Below are 24,585 nucleotides of genomic sequence, written 5' to 3'. Positions count from 1 at the left end.
GGCCAGTGTTATGTTTCTCTGAGAAACTTCTGCGTTTTCAAATAAAGTTGGCTTCTGTTGTTTGTCATTTTAAACTTTCAAATGTTAGGCACTGAAATGTGAAAACTCCCTGTATTTGTCTGTAGTGTTGGTCACTATTGTGCCTGAGGGTTTTCTTTCTTCTTTTTTTTTTTTCTTTTTACTTAAGTCCCATACTTCTCTGGCCTCTATCTCTTTCCTTTTTCCTCTACTCTTCACTGTATACTTTTCGCTTCACACTCAGAAGAGAGGACCAGCGCTAACTGCTATACAAGAAAGTGTTTCAACTGCTAGAGGCTGACAGGAAATGTAATAGTAAGAACCCTCCGCAGAGCAAGGAAGTCATAACTTCCTTCCTTTGGTTTTCCCTCCTCCAAAAAGACTGCCATCGAAAAAAGCCACCCACGTCTCTGAGGTTTTGAGGTCCTGAAACGCTTTGGTAATTGCTGTGGTTAAAAGTTGAGTTCCATTTAAAGCATAATTTCAGTAATTGCATTGAAGTTTTGAAAATTTGCATTACTTTTTTATTATTTTGATGACTGTTTATGTATCAGAAATTAACTTTTTTCCCTGAGTTTTCTTCTCTTTAACAAGCATGGACTGCTGCTTGTATCTTCAGTGCTGCTGTTACGAATCTGTTTAGTAACCAGCATTGAAGAATAGCATAGGCATATCCATATTGAATTAAAAGTTTTATATATTATAATTTCAGTGTTTTAATGTAGTATGTGTAATTTCTAATGTACTATAGAAAATCGAGCTCTTAAAGTATGTAAATAAATTATTCAACAAAATAATTTCATATAGCTAAACAAAATTTAGGGGGAGAAAAGCCAGCAACCCTTTCTCCCTGTTTGTATTTTGACTGAGATGTTGGTTTAGTAGGCTCAAACTTTTACTTTATGATTTTGTTGCTTTTCTTACTCAAGTCTGAGAAAATATGGTGTTGCGTAGCTTGTGCACTGCAAGATCTTAATAGGTCAATTAAAGGGAGAGCTAGCCTACAGTATCAGCTTTGTATTTGGATTGCTTGTCTTTTGGTAGTTGAAGCTTATGCCATCTAGGTGATTATTACTGAATTTCTTTTTAGTTTTGAGCAAGGAGATGTATCACAGAGGGCTAGGAATTGCTTTATTTTTGAGTTCTTAATAGTTGAGACTGATACTGCCAAAAGAAAACTGTTTTGTTTTAGACTAAAATTGGGAGAGTAGGAGAGGAGGAAACAGAGAAGTGCCAAGTCCTGAGTCCCCAGAACAAAGCTGTGGAAGACGTTGGAAGAGAATCCTAGCATCTTTCTTCCTGTCCCCATCTGTAAACCTTAAGTAGTCTTTATTCTTTTCCTAGTTACGGGCATTGTTTTCCTTCTACTTTCTTTGATATTGCTGATATTTTCTCCCTGTAGTAATTTTCCCCTGAACCTGTGGTATGATTATTAAAATTGAAAAATCCCCCAAACTATACACTGTAATGTTAAGAAGTTGAATCAGGCACATTGCACACAAAGTCCTTGGACCAGAACTGTAGATGAAACTTCATGCTTCTGAGAGAAGTAAACAAAATCTTCTTAGTAAGTTATGAAATAAGTTGTCAGATCAGAGTCAGTGAAATAAAGTTTTGAAAAATCCAAATTTGAAGTTGTTTGATTTTTGTAGTATAGCTCATAGTGTGAAATTAATGAAATTTCCATCGGATCAGAGTAGAGGTACTGAGACTGTAGATACTCCTTTATCACTTTACTGAGTCTAAATATAATTACAGTGGCTTTTCTCTTTAATTTGTATGTTTTTATGGAAAATCATAGAGCAAACATGTATATGTGTGTGTGCACATATGAATGTATGCCATTTGACTTTGCAGCGAAGGGCTAAACAAGCCAGGAAGGTTAGAAGCACAAAGTGACTTCTGCCTCCTGCTGAGCTGTGAAACTGAGAAGGAAGGTGGTTAGGTGAGCAAATGAAAGCAGCTTCCTCTGTACAGGGCAGCACAGTCATCATCTGTGGTGAGAATTGTGGGGAAGGAGAAGTAAATGCTATGAATACACAGAAAATATGTACCAAAGTTCAGCAAGCAAAATTTAAGTTGAGAGGGATGCCTTTTGAGCACATTGGATAATAAAAATAATTCATCACAGAATCATTAAGGTTGGAAAAGGCCTGTAAGATCATCAAGTCCAACCATCAACCCAAATTAGGGATATGAAAAAGAATTATTTTGCATATTATGTATACATATATACATCTCTGTGTGTATATACACGTGCACACACATATATAAAAGTATCATTATATCTAAGCGAAGCTTGAAGATGTGGGTTTACAGAAGAGAAGAGTACCTGTATGTAGAGGACTCCCTGTTCTAAGTCTGTATTTCTATGGAAGTCTATCCTATAATGCTCCATTAGATTTACTGGTGGCCTTGCTATGTTGGTGATACACAGTGGACATCTGCATATTTAGTATGGGACAAAATAGTTTTTACCAAACATGTGTTTCAGTTTAGCATGGGAAGTAGGGGCTTGAATCTGTCATTTAGAATCTGATAGATGATTTCTGTCCTCCTGGTGTGGATTCAGTCTTTTTTTCTTTTTTTTGAAGAAAAGTTATAGAATATTACAATAGAGTCCTTGTCTCTGAAATAAAATAATGTTATTCAAAATACTTTGCATGTTCTTTTATTTTTATCCTTGAGCCTGTTTCTCCTCACTTCTTACTGTACTTTTCCTTATTTAGAAGTCTGTCCTCTTGTGATCAAAATTATTTTAATGTTTTTTTAAATAGTGACTAGTAATTGCACTCACAGAGCAAAATTGTGAAGTTTTTATTTTGTCTTCTGTAGCCATAAACGCTCTTTATGCGCATGGGGGCTAACCATGTCCCTTCACTGTAGCACAGAGCCAGCTGTTCATTTCTTGTCCTGACTCTGTAGCTGAGGAAGGATACACATATTGGATAAAATACACCCATTGTTCAAGTCAGATTGAAGTGGGATTTGAGTGTTTCTTGGCCAATAAAGAGAATGAATTTTATTCTTTCTGTAAGGATAATGATCTCCTACAGAGGAGGACACAATGTCTTTCCATTTCTCCACTGTCATTGCCCCCACCTCATTCCCCCTTCTGCTGAGTTGAAGTCCATCAGTGTAAAGAGAGAGTTAACTTTCTTGGCGGCATAATAAATGGGTGGAGCAAGAAGGGAGCTCCTCACCTGGGACACTGACTGATATGGTCCCTGGCACATCAGTGACAGCTCCAGGAGAGAGCATCCCCTTTGGTAGAGAAGGGTCCCGGCAGGCAGAATATGATTTGGAACTTGCAAATCATTCAGGTGGTCAATGTCCCTGCCATTGGCCTGACAGGTGCCAAAGAAAAGCATGGGGCCAAGATGTTCAGGAGACACTCACTACAAAACGCTGCTCCTCTGCCTGTTTGTAAACAAATACTGTCATTTACTAATAATTAAGTGCTCCTAGTTCAAGCAGTAGATGACCTTCTCCAAAAGGACACAAGTAATTGAAGAAAACGTACCGTGTGTCTTAGATATTCTGATACGGGGTAGCAAGCTGGAAGAGAGCTGAAGAATAAGGGACAGCTTCATATCCCTTGTGCAAATATAAAACTACAGATGAGGGATCAATGTACAGTCTGTGTGGAGGCTTGATTATACCTGCGCTGCAACAACATAGCCTATTTGCCATAAGTTGATAAATCTCTGTATGCACACACACATGCAGAGTTTGTGGTACGTTCATAGCTGTGCTCTGCCCTTGCCCTCATGCTGCATGTCATGTGAGGAAGGCCACTCCTGTAACTGCCCGAGTTGTACGGAAGCCTATGCTCTCTTTTTGTAACTCTCCTTTTTCATGTCCCAGTTAGCAAGACCAGTATGTTCCACTGGGCATTGGCCCTTCCATGACTGCAGAGAGGATATCGTTCTGTACGATACAGGACAGAAAATGTCACCCTGATCCAGGATTCAAGAAGCCGTCAATTTGCTGTAAAGTCTCTTTAATACCCAAGAAGTGTTGCTTTGTATGTTGTAATGTTCTCACTGTTAAAAACAAAACACAAAACAAAAAAAAAAACACAGCCTCTGAGCTCAGCCCTCTCCTTTTACAGACTTCCACAGGCGATGATGCCGTATAAGTCAGGAAGTTCCTTTCTGTAGAAGAGCAGCACATTTGTGTTTCTGGTCTGTTCATTAGTGTGGAGAACACGACTACAGATAGCAACATCATCTCTTTAATCTGCCACCTTGTTACCTGAATCGTGAACCACAAGCTTTATTCCTCTCTGAGATTTACATTCATAAAACTTCTTACAGTGCTGGTCCAAAGGCATCACTATTAACACTGAATCATAGATGATACCTGGCACTTTACAAAAAAACATGGGAAGAAGCACACTGCCTATAGACACCTGAAGTCTAAGTGCTTAAGGATCCAGAGAAGGACTAGGGAAATACAGAAATAAATAAGCTTAAGCAGAAGTGAGCTAAAAGCAGAACTTTAAAGGATAGTTTCCATGACCCCTTGAAGAGAAGCAGCATATTGCAACATGCTTCAGCCCTGTACCAGAGTATGCCTTTTCCTTCTTCTAAACGGTTGAGTTTAGAAGCTAGTATTACTTTTAGCAAGTTTTGGACTTCATTTTTTCGAGCTGTCTCAGAAATAGTGGCTTTCTTAATTGGTGGAACAGACAACTTGTTCTTGGAGGCAGTGTGGGGTTAAAATCCGGATCTCTGTGCTTCGACTACACAGAACAGAGAACTAGGACAAGATAACTGAGAGCTTTAACTCAAAAATGCATGCCTCTTCAAGCTGGTTATCTGTAGCTATTTCCCCTCCCTCAGCTGTTTTCTTGGCCTCTTGCTCAGACGTTCCTGCCTGTCCTGCAAGGATGCCATATCAACTGACAAGGCGGCCGCTGTACGGCTTTGCATGCTAAAGCTGAAGAGTGCAGCTTTTACCTTAATGTGCTGGGCTCCTAATTTTATGCTTGTTTCTAAATTAAAAGCGGAAACTTGCAAAATAAATAAATAAAAAAACATAACTAAATGAGCAGCTGTATAGGAAGGAGACTGTCCTCTGCACATGTATTTAAGATAACAAAATCTTGCCTGTTTCTCTATATCTGATAATGGCTGACTTTCCTGAAAGCAGTTACAATCAGCTGTTAGAGAAAAGCAAGAAATGAAAGTGTTAGAAGCCATTTATTTTCTTTAAAATCTATCAGTTAAAATAGTTAAAAGCTATTTTTTAGAAGAAGTTGTACTGGTATCTGTGTCCTTCCCAAGCTAGCATTTATCTCAGTTCCCCTGAATTTTATCATGTAGCAGGCTGTGTTCATAGCAAAGGATTAAATGTGAATTGCTTGTCACTGAATGTGATACATCCCTTCTATCCCTCTCCACCCTGCAGCAGAAATGTAGGAGATTTAATTAGACCAAATCAAAACCAGCTTCCAGAAAACAAATATGATTTAAAATTGTTTTCATAATCATGCAATGGTTTAAATTATATTTCTCAATGAATCTTTTTAATATAACATATAACACTGGAAAACGTTTTAAACCTGATTTTATTGGTCTTTTTGAAGGGCATTAGGACTTTTTAGTCTGATAGACAGTCTGTGGCCTCCAGCAGTGCCTGTAAAAGTTCCTGGACAAAGTCAGGACTCTGAAATGGTAAGTCTTGTTATTATGGAAATGAATTTTTTCACTCGCAACTACTATTTTTGTTGGTAGTGTAATCGTGTTTACTTTGGGAATCAGATTCTCTCCCTCTCTTTAGCTACTGAGTTTTGGTTTCCTGGTTCTGGCAACCTCCTAGGCTAGCCTGAAGCCCTCTGGATCAGCAGCATCTTTCCAAAATGATGCAATTAGCCCCTTATTAATCCTCTAGAGCTAGAATGGTAGGATGTCCAGACAAAATATTCATCTCCTCTCCTTCCAGGAGGAAAGAGATATTAGATAGCATGGAGCCAGCTGAGAAATCTACATACAAAGATATTAACTCATTCTTTTGAAGGACTTTTCAGCCTTAGATACAAAAGCACTTTACTGGAGATTAACTTCTGTGAAGACAGTCTGACTGCTGGAATCAGGTCTCTTACTGGTTAGGATGACTTGGGCTGATACTTGTCTCATGTGAAGACAGCCAAAGGATGAACACAAAAATAATCTACTAAAAAGTAATTAATGTTTCTGTGATGTCAGAGGGTGGAGAAGTATTAAAATGGATTTAAAGTATGGTACTGTATATTTGCAAATCTAAAATTGCCTCTTTAATTTTCCTTTAATTAGCTTTTATATTTGAAAAGGAGTTCTGTCATATCAAGTGTCATTTTGGTAATACAAGATCATTTGAGAAGCTCCTGGGTAGCCAAGTGCTTGTGCTGTCCTGCTGTTCTTGTATAGCTGTTCTTTGGGGAAGAAGTTTGTGGTAGTAAAAATTTGTGTTAGAGCCTAGGGGAGTCAGGATGCAAATTGTAGAAAAGGAGAAAAAGCTGGAAATAAACAAGTTTCAAAACCAGGGGACATTAAAGATGGATATTACTAGTTATTTCTAAAGTCTGAGAATCTTTTATCTGCTATGTAGAGTGTTCTTTGCATTGTGCAGGGGCTTATGTTGAAGAATAAAAAGTTCAGACCTTGGTTATATGTAAAACCAAGACTGAAACTGCGTGAAATCGCTGTTCTCTCTTTGACTCTCCCTTTCAGCTAGACATTTTGAAAGGCTCAGAGGAATGGATTGGTTTGTGCATTAAAATACAGTGGACAACAGAATGGATGCACAGATGGAGCAAAGCTCTTAAATGTTGTTTAGCGTTGTTATGACTCTCATTTGGTTTTCCTTTTCTCTATTTTATTAGCAATCTAAAAATGGAGGAAACTTTCTATAACCATGCAATTTACGCTTCTGTCATGGGTTTGAAATACTAATTCATTCTATGGAGGATCATGACTTGTATTCCACTTCTGCAGGTTTTTGGCTGAGTGGAGTTTTTTCAGTTGAGATGACACATTTTTCTTGATAGAAACAGTATAGTTTTATGCCCAGTTTCATGGAAGCAGTTTTATACATAGGTGCATAAATAATATTGCCAGCACACTGATAATGTTGTTGGGAAGAGATCTGTGGAACTGATTTCTTTTGAGCCATACGTACATTCAAATACCTTCTTTAGTGCTGTCAGACGCAAACAGAATGTGGGTATCAATTTCTTTTGCTTTTTTGTTTTCCTTATGCAGATTTTTTTAATGGGTGGGCAGCTGTCTTTAATAGATTCATATTTCTTTTATTAAATGAAATGCTTTATTAACAACAAACATCGCTAGAAGAATATTTTCCCATATCCGCAATAAAAATTATTTTCTAGCATTATTCTTTTTTTTTCCTGAGCAGCCTTTCTAGCTTGGGACCTCTTTGGTTGATAAAGTTGTTACATCATGGTACTTTTTAAGGGGGAAAGAAAAATCTGGCATAACACAAAGAGAGCAGTTCTTGTAGCTGTTGCATTCCTGTTCTTCATTATTTCCTTGTGCTGTCCTGGATTTAATTTGGCAGCTTTAAAAGTTCGTCAGCTGTTTACTATCACAAAAACCCACCCACATGCAAAAGTCCCCAAATCTCAGAAAAGTTACGGATGTAAAAAAAAATAAAGAATAATCAGGGCACACCTATCGCGTAATAGAAAAATGCAAAACCAACAACAAGCACCTTGAACTAGTCACGGTGTTTGCCAAGTGTGCCAAATCATGAGATGTTTTTGTGATGAGGATCAATGTCACATTATGGAAAGAATGATACGCACAAGCTGATTTCACTTACAACTTGTGAATGTTGGTTTATTAACTCAACTTCCACTTCAGGAGTCGTTGTTATTCACCATATAATTTTGTTTCTCCATCCCTCTTAAAATGTAAAGTGTGTGGTTCTTTTTGGCTACTATTATAAAACCCAACTGGCCAAATTAAAATGCCTTGTTTAAGGTCACATTTCTTTTCCTTACTTTTTCATAGGTGACAACTAATCTTCCTCCTCCCAGCTTCTGTTATATTCTTACTGTTCAGTCTGGTGAAATACCTGTGGAAGTGAACGAGGAAGAACAGATTTCTAATTTGTACCAGCCACCAGCTGTTCATGGTCTAAAGGAAATTCTTCAGGTAATCTGCTTTACAAGTCAGATAACAAATACTTTGTACCATTGGATTTCTGGCGTCATGTTTGTCTCATTCCCTGTTTTTGTACTATTTTCAGATCGATGGTTGTAATGAACGTTGTAGCTTTTGGGCACGAGTGCTGTATCTAAGGCTGCAGGTAATCTTTTCACTTAGCAATGAATTAAACATAAAATAAACATAATGTTTATGTGAAGAAGCCAGCATTTATTTTGTTTAGGTGAAAACTCAAAACCTTCCTGGATTATCTTCAAGAGTTGTATGAGCAGAATTATCACCAGGTCTAAAATGCTTGTGAATGGGTAAAATGAACTGCATCTCCAGTTTCAATACCATCCAGTCTAGAAAGTGAATTATTTCTGAATAAATTGCTATCTAACCAGAGGTAATGTTTCACCTTGGTAAGGAAACTTGCAGGAAGTTCGTTGAGACTCAGTTTATAGCTAAATGCTATCCTTCGATACCTAGCAAAAAGTTCCCAGTCAGTTGAGTGTCTGGGGATAGAATTTAACAGATGATGGTTATGTAAAAATACAGTTTTGCTCTTTGCATGTAAGTGTGTGGACTATTTTTGTTGACTTCAGTAGAAGCCCCTCAGGCAAATCTGGCTTTCATGGTCCAGTTAGTAGAAAGGAGGAACTCTTAGGTAAATACATCTGCCATCCATACTATGGAGGAAAGCTTATAATTATGGTTTATTTATTTGTTTCTGAATGATGCTACAATGTTCTTTCAAAATGTTGCTAACTCCCTCAGTAGTTAAAGGAATTTTTTGTTGCTGATTTATTTATTTTTTCCTGGCGACTGGATCCTCAGTACAGCCAGCACTGAATTCTGGTGGAGGATAATTTGCAATTGTCCATCAGCTTCACAAGAAGCAAAGTGTGAATCAAAGCATATGAACCAAAGACAAAGAAATTCCAGAACGGCCAGCAAAATAGCTGGAGATACTTCCCACCAGTGTGAGACATAAATTTATGTCTTGCCTTTATGCTTCAGAAGCCAATGAGTTATGATTTGATTTTTGGGCATGGAGTACACTTTTAACTCCTGAGACGAGGGGTATCTCTTGTGTTTTCTCCATGCTAAGTGAGAATTTAACAGAGCATTTGCAAATGTGAAATTAGGGCTAGCTTGATGGGATCTTTAGGGTGCTAACAGAAAGATGGACACATACATGCATAAATTTCTATTTCCAAGAAACCTGTTCTATTAAAAAATAAAATAAAATTATAGACTAGTGGTATCCTAGCCAAACATTTTTGTATTCAGGAATGTCTACATCTGAGATGCTGTGGGTCATCAGTATTCTTGTGTACAAGCACTTCATCACTAAATTAGAGAAAAGATGAAGCATGCAGGAACAGATGTGATTTTGAAGAATGGAAGCTTGTCTAGCAGAAAAAAAAGTCTATGATTTCTTCTCGCTACTGGGCGGTTTATTAGCTGGTTTTTTAATGGCTATTCACTTACTGAACTGTAAGCACTAAATTTTCATAAGTGAACAACATGAGTGCTCATAAATTTTTTGAAAGTAATGTTGGAAAAGTAATAGAAGGTATTCTTCTTGTGCATAACTTTTGGATAACTGCTGGATAATGCTTCTGGGTAACTGCTCTAGGAATGTAAAGTTATTTACCTGCTGTTACTGTATTGCTTGCCTAATCCTCCCAGAAGGAGGTCAGGAACAGCAGCTTGTTTACTGCAGTTGCCTTTGCCAAGAGGACGTATCCTTCACATGCAAAATCATCAAGTTGTAATAAGTGAGGAAGGGACTATGATTTGGTTTATTTTGCAGATTTGTTATTATTGGATAATTTGCTACGTGAGCTAATTCAAATGTACTTTAAAAAATAGTATTAATTCTATGTAGCTACAGTATTCTGAGATACTTCATTTGTGTGAAGGAGGAATGGAAATATGTTTTTATTATTACTCAGAATCTGTACTGTGGTACAGAAGGAATATGAGGAAATATATTCCATCTGTGGTTAAGGAGCTGTCCTTCCTTATAACTCAATCCTGCTGCTATTTGTCTGTTGTGTCCTGTCTGTTCAGAACAAATTGTCACACATAGCAAGATGATGATTTTATACTAACTTGTGATTTTTGCTGTTATTATTATTTACTTTTTGGATGATTCTTCTGAAAGCCAGCTTGTAATGTGTTAGTAGTTCTTATGCGACAGCTGTAAAAATTCTTTCTTTGAAGCTGTCCTAATGCTATCTACGCAGAGGAGGTACTCAAATGTATGTAGTTACTAGGCAAAGAAACAACTTCAATGCAATAGGCAGCATATATTGTATTAAGGCATAACCGTAATATCTGAGTTATGATTTTTCCCAGTCATTATTTACAATTACTGCATTTGTTCTAAGAGCTGCTAGCCTGAAGAAAAAGCTAATTTTAGTATGGTTAACGGTTTCAAGGTTTGAATTCAACCGAAGACAAAAAGTTGGGGTTCTCATTGCATTACCTTATGGTAGAGACATGCAACTTTGAGAATAAAATACTTACTTGATATGTGTCTCTCCAATCATTGTAGGATTTAATTTTCATTTAAATGTTTTAAGTATGAATTTTTAATCAGCAGACTAATTAAAAATAGTAACGAAAACTATTTAAATTGAGAAAGTAATCTTAGTTAAATATTTTAAAATATTAGAAACTTAAAATATACAAGTTGCTTGGACTGGCAAATGTGAAATATGCTTTGTTATTAAACCCTTTTCTAAAGCACGGGAAAATTCACATACACATAGAGATATTATAAAAGTTGTGTTAAAAAAACAGAAGAAAAGCATGAACCATCAAATTGTAACCCATCTGATTTTGTTAGAGACCCTGATGTGTATGTAATGCCTGTCTAGTCTGTCTTGTTCATCATCCCAGTGTGAAAAATTTGAAAAACACTACTGATTTTGTGATAATTATTTTCAGATATGAAAGCTGAGATGAAATGTAGGCATTTTGATTGTAACATCAGTAGTTGTGATATACCTTAATTTAGTTACACCATAGTATTTTTATACCTGTCTTAGGCAGAAAACGTACATTGTCATTGCGGATTCCTGTGTCTCTTACTTATGGGTTATCTACGTTCCTATTTCTGTGCATCATTCACATATTTAAAGATGTTTGTTCAACAGAAAGACAAAACTCCAGCTTTGTAACTTGCAGTTGCTATTAGCCAAGGACTGGTGCTCTTGGGAATCAGATAACAGTACATGGAAAATTTGCTTACACAGGAATAATATTAGTAGAAGCATTAGCCTTTCTTTTTTTTTAAGGCAAAAATTATATAAGTCTTTGTTCATAAAAACAGCCAATTAACTTTTTATATATATATCTCATATATGTGATATAAATATATAATATATAGTATATGTAGCATATAATACTTTAAAAAAAAAATATATTTTCAAATCCCTAGTACAGTCCAAGTGAGTTATGATAAAGCATGATAGTTGATAGAGGTAAAGCCAAGATTCCAGTGGGTCAACCTCGGAAAGTTAATTTAAGGTAGAGATGTTTGTGTCTGCAGTAAGGAATAATGAAAAATTCTAATAAAGCTTTGATTAATTATCCTGTATGAGCCCTAAATGTAATAATTTCTGTCAGTTTTATTAGTTATTTAAATATAAGGATGTTATTTTAGTCTTTCCTTCTACTAAAAATTAACAGCTGCATTCCAATTTTGTTTTGTTTTGTTTTTGAAATCATAGACAAAACATGGTGTTCCTTTAAATCAAAGAGAGATTTGGTTTTTTGTGACTGACTCCACATTGCAAAACATGGTTCATATCACTCCAAAAGTTGTTGCTGTGTCAGTTGCTGCATCGTGTGTTCTCAGTACGGAAATCACAGAGGCCTTCGGTGTTGCCTCACAACTCGTCTTCTTCAAGGATGCGCTGTGGGGAAATGGTAAGCTTTATGTGTGATTCTGAAACAGTTGGAATCAAACTGAGGTAGCATCCTAATATCTGACACTGCAATACCTGACTCTGTCTCTGACCTACAGAGACAGAGATTTTCATTCTCAGATGAAGATGAGACATTGCAAGTTTGGGAAGAAATTTGGAAGGGGTTGTAATTAGAGCTTTCCCATAAGGTTTCTTTTTTACATTTTTGGCTTGATCTCCAAAATAAAGGAGAAATTCAGTGATCTTGCTGTATATCCACCAATATTTCTGTCAGTCTTCCCTGATGGCTGTTGAATCTAATGGCCAATGTCAATCAAATTTGCTAGCTGACAGAAGACTCAAAGACTCACAGTTGGACTAGATGATCGTTGTAGGTCCCTTCCAACTGAAATAGTCTATTCTATTAAGAAACTTGGTTTCATTTGTTTTGATATACTTACAGAAACTTGTTTTATTGAACTCTAAAAGGAGTAAGAGGGTTTATCTAGAGACTTGTGTGTCCCTAGACACAGAACTTCTACAAACTCTTCTATACCATCTTAGCTGTGAGCCTTCGCCACCATACAGAACACGTAAGGATGGTAGTTAACTTTACATTCATTTTTAGTCGCGCTTTTTTGAGGTTCAGGTATGGGTCTGTATGGTGCCTGCATGTGTAGTTCACATCTCACACCTTCAGTCACTTCCAAAATGTAAGTGGACTGGAAGCACCAACCTGTGTAAATGACTGTGCGTCCTGACACAAAAACCTCTGCTTTGGAGAATAAAGCATTGCATGCACCTACTCTTTGTAATCTTTGAAACACAGTAAGACCACCTGAAGGGGTGCCCAAGCTTATTACCAGGGAAGAGACGGTAACGTCGTGTTTGCGGGGAGCATGGTGCAATGCAGTCAGAGTGGAATCAGACTCTCTTCTGCCATCTTCAAATTTTTAAAGCATCTTTTTTCCCTGGGAGTCACAGAGTGTAACAAGAGCATGATGCATGTATCGCTGAAAGCAAAATATTTTGTCATTGAGAAAACCTGATGGAGTCTATCCATCTGTTTAGTAGCTGGCAGAGATCGTTGTCTTTATTGGCCATGACAATTAACATGGTCACCTTTTTCCTTGTTACTGTACTGAGTTGAAATGTCTTTGTTGGCAGGTAGGATTATTTGTGTTGAACGAACTGTTCTCTTATTACAAAAGCCTCTTTTGTACTCGGCTGCCGGTGCTGACCTCAGTGAGCTGACTGGCCCTGTCAAACTCGATGAGCTGGATTCTACGACACAGGCCAACTCCGTTTGTGCTGTAGGAGGTTTGTATGGCCTTTCCTGAAATGAATGTGGTTAATTATTTGTGCTCACTTTAATCTTTTAGGTCCTCATATTGATTTCTTGCACAAACAGCATGGAGGGATAAAAAAGCACAGTATTGCTGTGGGTCATTAGAATATTTAAATTTTTATACTTCCTTGTGGGCTCTGTTTGCCTTTTGCTGGCCAAGTTCTGCACCCACTCACTCATACCTCAGAATAAACGTTTGATGCACAATTATTATATTCCTTCCTTTGCTGTCTTCTTTCAGGAGCCTTATGTTCACACCAGCCTTGTTGATGTTGGCAACAGTAAGGTATACCAATATTTTTTAGGCAGATGGATAAGATATGTTAGCCAGATCCTGAATGGTAGGGGTTAGTGTCTGATTTCCCTGGAGCTTTGCTGCAGTGGGGCAATTTAATATTTCACCATAGTCATCTAGCATAACTTGGCCAATATTTGCTCACCAGCCACTTTGGATCATTGCTTTGTCTAGTATTTCAGTCCTACCACTAACCATGCAGAAACATTTCTTACAATGTATTTTCTAACATTTCCTAATCATGCAGAAACATTTCCTACTGTGTATTTTCTAATGCTTTGTCCAGTCAGCTTCTTAAATCTCTCAGTTGTAGAGTGCCTATAGGGAAAAGTCCTCAAAAACCCAGTAAGTCTTGGCTTTTAAAGACAATTTCCTTTCTTAATTTAACTCTTATGATTCCAGTAGCCCTTGTAGAAAATTCTTGATACTGTTTTACATTTACACCTTCAAGTATTCACTGGAGCATTTGAAATGAGCTTTAAAATAATAGCAAATAATCATTACAAATTAGTCCTTCCATCTATAATGTGATGCACTGAAAAGACAGTTTAAAACCATGCAAAGCTGTTACAAAATGTACCTTCTCTTATGGTAGAGCTACAGGTTAGCAATGCCTCTGTGATTAATAAATGAGCACCTTGCAGTGACAAATCTTGAACTTTAACACTGCATAATGAAAAAGAAGCACAACTAAAGGCACTTCATTCAAAGCCTTGGTTGTTATGTACATCTCACATTGATATTGTGAGTTACTTGAAAGATATTTCTGTCACTGGGTGTGAAATATTTTTTGGCTTTTTTTTTTAACCTCTCCAATAGTTATGCTAAGAATTATCACTTCTTCACTCTTAATTTTACAACTAAATATGAGAAGTGCCTGTCCTCTTTTGTCTCATCGACAGTGTACGTAGTAGGATAAAGCAAACCTTTCTCTGTCCTTTCTTTTTCCAGTAGAGCAAAGAAAATACACCTTTGTGATCTATTGTGTAAACAAGTACTTACTTTACACACATGGGAGGTGTCACGCTTTCCCTGTTCTGTATTACAGATGGAAGATGGACAAAAGGAAAATTAATCCTACAACCTTGTCTTGCTTCATCTGAAATTTGTCCAGGCTAGCTGTTATGAGTGTGCTCCCACACATTTGTACCAATGTAGAATATAAAGTGTCTTCTTTATACCTGTGCCAATGCTATCTATAGATGATAACTCTCACTTCTATGTGTAACTAAAATTATTTAATAGCATTTAAGATATATATCCATTGTTTTGGAATTCGGTTAGTTATTGCCTACATCTTTCTACTGAAGAAGTGAAACTAATAGCATTAACCCTACTTTGTTGGTGGGAGCACATGTATTTGATGGAGTAACCCATGCAAGAAAATTTATCATCTCTAAAATTCACTTACTGTCTCTGTCTCTTAAGTCAGAGAGTTGTTAGTCTGGCTTTCAGTGAGAAGCGGTATTACTTCGTTCATTCTTTTTCTTTGTGCCCTCGTTTCACTTCCTGTACTTTTGGTCACCTACGTGGGCCTCCTCTCACCTAACGCTCAGAAAGGCTGCAAAGGCTTTACTCTACCCCTCCTTGAAGTAGTGCTCCTTCCTGCTCCTTTGCAGTCATGGCTGCTCCTCGCGGCTCTCAGGGATTCACCAGTGAAAGATGCAGGTGGACATTCAAGTCCCCATCCACAGATACAGCAATTGGTCACAGTGTCAGAGCTTCCAGGAGTGCCGGGATTGGGGCAGGGCACAGGCCATGCTGCCTGCTGGGTTTTAGGTAGATCGGTCATTTTTTGGAAGGTGTATAAATGGGGTAAGTTAGGTTGGAAGGAACCTCTGAAGTTCCTCCAGTCCTAACTGCTGCTCAGAGCCGGGCCCTGAGCAGCCTGGTACAACTCTACAGCTGGCCCAGCTTTAAAAGGACAGTGTCGCAATCCAAGGAGATCGACTAAGCTTGTCAGAAATCCTTGTTTCAGAGAGGTCCAGTCATATCAGCTCAGGAATGGAGTGTGTTGCTCTTCAACAGATGAGTGAAAACCGGTGGTTGCTTTCTGCTGGAAAGTTTCTTCTTCTTTTAAAGATGAGTCTGTGGTACTCACCTGTGAGCTCAGGGTTAATAGATTTATTTTCTTATCACTATGCATTGCAAAGTAATTTCTAACCTCTTTTTGCCGTACAGTAGCAGTCAGGATGACTTAAACGTTGGCAGTTCATACCGCACAGAACTGTTTTTCCTCTTAACCATGCTTATGAGCAAATTCTGGTTAGTCCATACCACGTATGTTATGTGGGAATATTACTTGATTAATGATATTTGCCTAGTATATGACTCACCACCAGTGACTGAATTTTGACATTGGATATTTTCATACCCAACACCCTTACTCAGGGGTGGGGTTTTTTTCAGTTTACCTCTTAACAGTGTGAACAAAATGAGGTCAATCAGCTTACCTAGCTTTCTCTTTTCAGTTGAACTTTCCCCTTTCCTGTCCATTAATCAGGGTAACTGATTGGAAAAAAAAAAAAATACACATTCCTTTTTTGAACGTTTCAACCATCATGTTATTTTTAATCCTCAGCCCATCTTTGCATTCCTGACCAGAGACCTGTTTTTCCAGGTGTTGTCCTATTATCAGTCTCTTCTTAATGATGTCAGCCACAACCCATAAAAATAGACTAGAGGTAAAAACCTGATTTTGGCTATGTGCATTTCCATTTAAAAGAAGGATCTCAGGAAAATATCTGAAAGGTTTGTGAATGTCGAGCAAAACCTAGAGTCTGGACAAAGATGTGCAGCAGTTCAGCAGCTTAAACTTGAGAAATCACTTTGCATGCAGGATGCACAAGACTGCCACTAGATTATTAGATCTGTTGCTGCCTTCAGTTGTGTTTGTTCTGACTTCAGTGATCTCTGGTGGTTTTCCCGAGGGAACTCTGTGTTGTCATCAAAATAAACCTCTCCACTAGACATAATCTCGTCAGTATGATCCTGATTCATTTTCTTCACATGTACCTGCATTACTTGTGCACTGGCATCCTGCAGTTGCAATATGGCACACAACTGGAGGAAAGTTAAAATGCTTAGAGAGAAACAGATCTGTCAGGAAAGGGGATTTTGTTTTGTTCTGTTTTTAAAATTGTTTTTTAATGAAAAAGGAAACATATTCAGCAAACTAATTGGTAGCTTTTCTTTTCCATGAACAAGGAAAACATGCCCACGCTGTGGCAGAAGGCATCCTACCTTGTAGTAGCAAGTGCTGATGGAAACTCCCAGTTTATCACAAAAACTGAAGAATCAAAATTATTCCTGTAACAGTCCAAGGGGTTAAATGCACAGAATTGCTTATTCTGTCAGTGAAATCCATGTTGTTCCGTTATATGCATAGAAATTGCGTCATGAACATTGTATTTGAGGAGTACCTTTCCTGATCTTCAGACTTGCTGTCCTTTGAATTCCCAAAGAAAATCATGGTTTTGTTGTTTGCGTGTAGCTCCCTCCTGCTCGTCAGTCCTTGTCCCAGGAGAACCAGGAAAGCAAGGGATTAACGCCCTGTCTTTCTTACAGCCCAGAGAGTGTAAATGCTCCCTAGTCTCAAGGCTTTCTTTCACTGAATGCAGTATGGAACTGTGAGATTCTTGCTTAATAGGAGCTGGAATTTTTAGTCCATACTTCTGTTGAACCAGTGAGGGTTTATTTTACTGTAATTTCATTCTTACAGGTGATCCACTTTGTATGCTTCAAAATCCTTAGAAGTATTTTCTCCATAAGTAATGCCCATAATTTCAGCATATCATTACCATAAAACATAATACACTCTTTATTGGATTCTCATAAAACTCTGAATATATTTTTTCTTGCCAAAACTAGCAAGGCCCTTTATATTAGTCCAAAGCATCTTTGGCATTCCCTTCTTAGGCACACACTTAAATCTGTGGGCCAGATCTAATCTCTGTTAAATCAGTGTAAATGAAGAATAACTCCATTGTTAATGGAATTTAGCCTGCATCGTTGTTTTTGAAAGGGATTGGGTCTTCTCATTGGTTTGTGTTTCCTAAATATCGATATCAAGCTATCTGACCTGATGATTTTTGTAGCTATTTATTGCCAAGGAAACATCAGAGGACCAGAAAGAAAACAAACAAACAAAAACAAATCAAAAAAACCCAATAAAACCCAAACCACAGAATCGAAAGGGTTGGAAGGGACCTCTGGAGATCATCTAGTCCACCCGCCCCGCCAGAGCAGGTTCACCTAGAGCAGATTGCACAGGAATGCATCCAGGCGAGTTTTGAATATCTCCAGAGAAGGAGACTCCACAACCTCTCTGGGCAGCTCGTTCCAGTGCTCTGCCACCCTCAAGGTAAAGAAGTTCCTCCTCATGTTTAGGTGGAACTTCCTATGACCAAGTTTGTGCCCGTTACCTCTTGTCCTGTCAGTGGGCACTACTGAAAAAAGACTGGCTCCATCCTCCTGGCATCCACCCCTTCAGTATTTCTGAGCAGTAATAAGATCCTCCCTCAGTCTTCTCTTCTCCAGACTAAAAAGACCCAAGGCCCTCAGCCTTTCCTCATAAGAAAGATGTTCCAGTCCCCCTAAACCAAAAGGACTGAACCTGTTTGGAAAGTTAATTATCAATTATCTACCTTCTGGTATTTTTAGACTGTAACACACCTGTCATCCCTTGTTGGAGGGACAAAGGAGAAAGGGAGTGAGAATGTTGGAAGAGCTGATGCTTGATTGACAAGTCTTATTCTTAAGCTGAGCGTCAGAAAGGATCAAACCTGCTGTGAAGCCAGGAGTGACTGTGTTTGTTTGCTAGTTAGTATTTTATAAGAATTTCATCTTCTGCAGGTACTGTTGTTGGAGTTAATGAGAGCACTGCTTTTTCCTGGCCTACATGCGACAGATGTGGCAATGGAAAGTTGGAACTGTGTCCCCAGGACAGGTGAGAGTCAGCATGCTCCGGAGCACTCCAGGTGTTTTGCAGATGTAGCCATAACAGCAATAGGTGATGCAATGATTCCTGCAGGCACAGGCTGCACTTTGTTCTTTCCTAGAGCTAAGACGTAGTATTTTTATTGCTGATGAACTGATAAAACCTGCAAGGTTAGATTAATTTGTTAAGAAAGATACAAGTAGATATTGCAGTTATCACCTTTTTTTTCAAACTAAGCTTAAAGTGTTGCTTATAAAGATTTCATAGCCCACTGCATTATAGTATTAGTTTTAATAAACATCCACATAAATCACAGGTCTGATTTTAAGCTTCTTTAAAAATAGCATCTTGTGTTTGTCTACCCTACCTTGTTACCCTATGTACCACCAATTCACCTCATTTTTATATTAAACTGTGATCTTTGCTGTAATTTACCTAAGTGTGAAACAGTTGTGTTTCAGACCTATTAAATTTATAACCTTTCTAAAAAGAATGTTGAATAATTCTGGGAGTACGACTGTCCCAAATGTGAAGACTGATCCTACAGGACCTGTTACCACCTGAAATGCTAAACCTGCATCACACTGGCATGCTCTTGAAAAGCCTTCCCTTCAGCTGCTTAGCCAGCTTGCTCTTGCAAAGTCTGAGATACCTGATGGGTTAAAAACACAAGAGGAGAAAAGAGTAGTCAGAGTGTAAACAGAAGGAAAGGGGGGTTCTTTCTACTGGGAAAGTTTACAAAAAGCATAAGGAGAAGTTGGGTGGGCTTGATCCCATTGAAATAGATAACATTTTCCTAAACATGAGAAGCTTGACCGCTTGTGCTTTGTTATGTAGAGCCTCCGGGGGAAAAAGGCTGAAAATAAAAAAAAGAGTTGTCATATTTTATACTGTCATGCAAAAAATAAGGATGTGTGTATGTTCACATAGTAGTGTAGTTCAATAAAAATAATCTCTACTGTGAAGGACACTTTTGCTTCATTTGGAGAACAATGTAGCACCAATATTTGTTTAAGACGTTATTCCAACAAGCACTTAGAGCTGAGCTTAATTTTATGCATATGACTTAAGTGTGTGCTGAAAATGTTGAACGTTTGCTGAACGAGGGCCTAAATCAATAAGTCAGTTGGGCCAAATCTATACTACAAATTTTCTTTTGCCATAACTTTTAGGAGGTTATGAGATAAATATTTGTTTAAGTGAGATGACTATAAATAGCAGCTTCTCCCCCATGTTGCCAAAGCTTTTAAAAGGAAGATCTTTTTGCTAGAAGAGTTTAGGTCCTCCAAGAGAGTTACTTAGCTCTACCAACAGAAGAGCTCTATTTGCTATCATCAACTTGAATCTCTGCCAAGACTTTCCTACTAAAAGTCTACCAGCAAAGTATTTTAGAGAATACGCTAGCTGGTTTTTCTGTGTGTTTTGATTTACGACTGATAGCTTTTCCATTTCTCTCTGGTTTTCTATCATTATTTGCATGTTTCAGAGGATTGCTATATTGCAACCAGTGTGCTGAAGTTGTCATTTCACCTGTTTTGGAAATGCAGCTGGAAGTCTTCTTGAGTTGTCCATCCCGATCTCAAAGTACGGTAAAAGTAAAGGTATGGCACTAAATGAGATTCAGTGTATTGAGTATAGTGAGGTTAGATACGTAGACACACAGGTACTCTAAGCCATGCTTTTATAAACAGCTCTGTCAGAAGAAAAATTAAAAGATGTAAGAGTATCCCATAATTTAATCTGATACTAAACTTGTGTTTCATTGCACTAAGAGCCCAGTTCCCAGATCTTACTCAAATAACATAGTCATTGAGTTCACCTTGAGGTTTGCAGACTGTTTTATGGTCCAGATGAAGGGCTTTGTTGGGCTGGGCCTTGGGAAACCTGTCTCCACAGCCTAAAAGGAATGTGTATTTTTAGACTCCCATTCTGAACATCTTTTTTGTCACCGCTCCTCTGCTTTCTTGGCCAGAGAAACAAAACCATTCTATATTAAAATGATAAATCTCGGATCAGCGTGACTATTTTAATCTGTGAACTGCATACATAAGATTTTTGTCATGAACAAAACCTGTTAATTTTCTCATTCCAGCTGTTACAAAGGACAATCTCTTCTCTCCTGATGTGCTCCGCCAATGAGGATGGGGTAGGTATAGTGAATGTTGACGGAAGAAGGTTAAACTACATAACTAACTGTAGAGGCAGAGTACAGGAGATGTGAATCAGGTGGGAAGACACTTGAATCATAGAAATGGAAGGGACTCCTGGAGGTCACCGTCCAACCTACCACTCACACTGGGCTATTGCCAATGCATGGGCAGGTCAGCCATGACTTTGGCTAGCTGGGTCTTGAAAACCTCCAGGGATGGAGATTCTGCCTTTCCAGGCAGCTTGTTTCAGAGCTGCACTAGGGGAGGTAGGAGATTTCACTAGAAATAATGACTTTTTTTCTCATGTCCAGCCTGGGATTTGAGTGGGCTGGACCCTTTGGCAAGCCCGCCTTCCACCTGCTGATGCCCTGCTATTGTGTGACTATCATCAGTCTGGCACCCTCCTATTTAGAAGAGGAATGCCACAGACGGGACGTGTAGACAGCTTTAGCTCAGCTGCGGATCTGCAGAGCTATCTGCAAATAGCACTATGTCCAGACATTCAGAGCTGCGACGAGCAGTGCTGGGCTTTACTCCGTTTTCTGGCTGAGGATCCAAAGACAGCAAAGACACAGTCCAAGCATCCCACTTTTTCAGGATGGTCTTCTAAACTCTATAAACCACAACTGCTTTCTAATAGCACAACCACGAAATTACTGGCAGGTGGTAATAGTAAAGAAATTTGCAAAACGCGTGCAAGGTAATGCTTTATGACTGTATGAATGAAACATGCATAAGCCACGGGGATCCATGGGCTAAAGTACAGTTTATGTAATCGTGAAGTAGTTATTCCTTTAATCTGACATATCGGAAGAACCCTGACATTTGGCACAGTGACCCAGATTTATCGCAGCTGAGGGAGGCACCCGGGTAGGTGCCCGGCTGGCATTGGCTGCCAGATGGTCAGCAGCGAAGGAGCGGCACCTTCACAGGGTGATGAAGTCCAATTAGGATCCCGAGATCCCCCCCTCTCCATTGCACGTGGAAGGGAGCAAAGGTCAGCTCGTCTTGTTTAATCATCACAGTTAAGTATCTTTGGTTAGGTGACACCTATTGGGGTCATTTTGCTTTCCCTATCTTATACGGTCTTCTAGCATTTTGCTATTACGTGCTGCATGGTTTTAGTGGGATTTATGGATAATTTTTAAAAAGTGGAACACTTCTCTGAAATGGTAAATTATTTTTCTTGTGCTGGAGGGTGTATATTTCATTTAAGCAAAGAGATACAAGAAATTTCCAAAATAGATTGCTCTTTTAATAGCAGTTAAGCCTTGCTAAGGTTTACAGGATGTGTCTGGTTTGGTTACAGACTGACTAAACGTTCTTTTTTGAGCTACTAGAATTCACACAACCTCTTTTTCATGTTTCAATTTTTATAGTGCTAGTATTTAGAAGTCTGGCAACTTAGAAACATTTTTTTTTCCCCTAACTGAAATGCAGGGTTGACTTTTTCCTTTTTTTTCATAAGCATTTCCATCTCTGAACCGCTGCATTTTGAAAAGCAGCACACCTCAACAAAGATCAATCAGAAGAAATACCACTTGAGGTGGCATTTTTTTGCCAGTGCTGCTAAAGTTTCTGAGGGTGTAGCTCTGTAATCACTTATTTTGGCAGGGAGGTTGGTTTTAGCCGTCACTGGCCCTGGCCACTTGTTCCTTTCCTTGCGGCAGCCCTTCTGTTACACCAGTATAGCTGTTTGTGCAGCTGCATGGTGAATTCGACTGCAGAACCGGTCTGGGGTAAAAATAATCTAGGAAAAAAAAAGAGAAAAGGGTTGTTTATACCTTGAACCAAGCAGGAGATGTGGTTCATATACCTGTACAAATGCACAGCCCAGATGAAAGCCGGGGGCACAGTCAGAGGCTGGTCATAGGCAAGCCCCATTGAGGAAAGACATGGACGTAAACCTGCCACCTGACATAACCCTCTCAAGCGAAGTATCAACTACCGGAGTTACCAGTTCTTCTGTTCACATGCTGTCTCCTCAGAGAGATCACCCCAGCCTCGCCATCCCTCTCCTCCAGGCAGAACACAGTCTCTACAGATTCGCTCAGGCACAACTCATGGGTAAACTGCCATTCAGATAGATAAATGGAAGGGACTGTGTAGGTGCTGGTGATCGTAAAGAAGGATGCATGATACAACACAAAAGTTAAAAGCGGGGGGAGTAAAAAGAGGAAGAAAATATTTTTTTCCTTTAGTGGATCTGTTAGCTAAGGTAATCGATATATAGTATGTATATACACATTGCTAGCACATGTGAAATCCTACAAGTGTCAGAAAGCTAGAGAAAGGGACCACAGGTAGGTTATGCTTCAGCAAAATTGAGTGCAAAGTCACAGTAGCTTTTTTTTTTTTTTTTAACAGCTCATTTTTAAAAGCCTGGTAAGGAAACAGCAGTTTAAGCAAGAGTGAGATCTAATTACTGACAATCTAATGTTTTCATTCTTTCCATCAGTTCTAATGCACCTTTCTTTTTGAGTCCTTAAAAAAGTTGTCTGTTGGAAGAGGACCTTACACCCTGCATCTTCCTAGCCGAATGTTGCTTAGAACAGAATGTCCAGGACTGTTTGGTTTAATCAACATGCTTTTATCACTGCAGAGTTATGAGGTGCAGAGCGTGCTGGGAAAGGAGGTGGGGTTATTGAACTGCTACGTCCACTCCGTAACCAGCCACCCCAACTGTGTTGCACTGGAGGAAATTGTTCTTCTGGAAGCAGCAGCAAGACACTGAGCTGAACTCTAGTCAGCTACTGTAGTATCTGTGGACTTTGTAATGTGGTTATCTGTTAACTAGTGCCACAGATAATGTATAATGCAAGTGTGATAAGTATTAAGATAGTTTATTAAAACTGTGATTTACAAAGCACATTGTGCTAACGCTGAAAAAGTATCTGTATGAAAAAAATCTGTTCAACTTTCTGAACTCTTCTTTTTTGGATCCGTTCAGAATTTAAGAATACAGTTCTTTGGCGTGTTTGCTGTTTATGTGTGTAAAACATCTTGTTCTGGAAGTTTTGAATGGTTGTTGATTTTTTTTTATAATACTATATTTAGTATGTGTCAACGGAAAATATTTTACTGATATTTTTGAAATAAATACCTTGCTATAGGCAGTGAACATTGGTCTAAGCTGAGTTTTATCAGTGCATTCCAGACGTGCCGCCAGCTGTAGAACACCGCGTCGTGCGTGAATTCTGAGTTGTAACGTTTGCTATCACCTTGCAATAAATGTTATAAAGACGGAGATTTGAACGAAGCTTGTATTTTGAAGTGTCAAGCATATATGAAGTTAATGTTTTACAGCTAATTGATCTCTAAGCATAGAAGTACCATGTTATCTGTAGCTTCCCATAAAGCGGGTGTTTCATTATGCAGTTTGTTATGGGTAACGAGCAAACTGCTTTGTAGGCCACATAACTATCCTCACCCTGACTGTAGAGAGACATGGATTACAGATCAGATGAATAATATCAAAATCTTCCTATGTGTGCATTGTTTGAGATGCAAGAACTAATGTAAGAGTTCAGTCGGAGATTAGATTTTTTCCCCTTTCACGCTATTTAAAAAACCCGTACAGGTCAGAGGAGGAGGAATGAATGGTTTTGTGCAGGGCCAGTATGTGATTACCCAGCAGAAAAGGAACAGCAAACTTGTTGCTACAGAAATCGTTCCTGTGGCTGGGGCTGGTGGTAGAAAGTCTTCTATACGTCACGATTACTACAGGAATGACCCAGCTTTGGAATCCTCCTTTTC

General features: G+C 38.6%; 1 protein-coding gene across 1 annotated transcript in view; it reads left to right on the top strand.

Annotated features, from left to right (window-relative positions):
* SPIDR (scaffold protein involved in DNA repair) overlaps positions 1-24,010 on the top strand; it is a 206,434-nt gene extending 182,424 nt beyond the window's left edge. Inside the window, exons 12-20 of the mRNA XM_059836060.1 lie at positions 5,612-5,699; positions 8,037-8,180; positions 8,275-8,334; positions 11,921-12,119; positions 13,265-13,417; positions 18,595-18,688; positions 20,166-20,280; positions 20,772-20,825; positions 23,432-24,010. Coding sequence (XP_059692043.1) covers positions 5,612-5,699; positions 8,037-8,180; positions 8,275-8,334; positions 11,921-12,119; positions 13,265-13,417; positions 18,595-18,688; positions 20,166-20,280; positions 20,772-20,825; positions 23,432-23,563 — 1,039 coding nt within the window. The 3' untranslated portion in view covers positions 23,564-24,010. The remainder of the gene's footprint in view (positions 1-5,611; positions 5,700-8,036; positions 8,181-8,274; positions 8,335-11,920; positions 12,120-13,264; positions 13,418-18,594; positions 18,689-20,165; positions 20,281-20,771; positions 20,826-23,431) is intronic.
* Positions 24,011-24,585: the final 575 nt, after the last annotated feature.

Source organism: Gavia stellata, chromosome 3, assembly GCF_030936135.1.
Source record: "Gavia stellata isolate bGavSte3 chromosome 3, bGavSte3.hap2, whole genome shotgun sequence".
Taxonomy (NCBI): Eukaryota; Metazoa; Chordata; class Aves; order Gaviiformes; family Gaviidae; genus Gavia; species Gavia stellata.
Note: the sequence above shows the minus strand (reverse complement) of the source record. Positions and strands in the feature narration are given on the sequence as shown.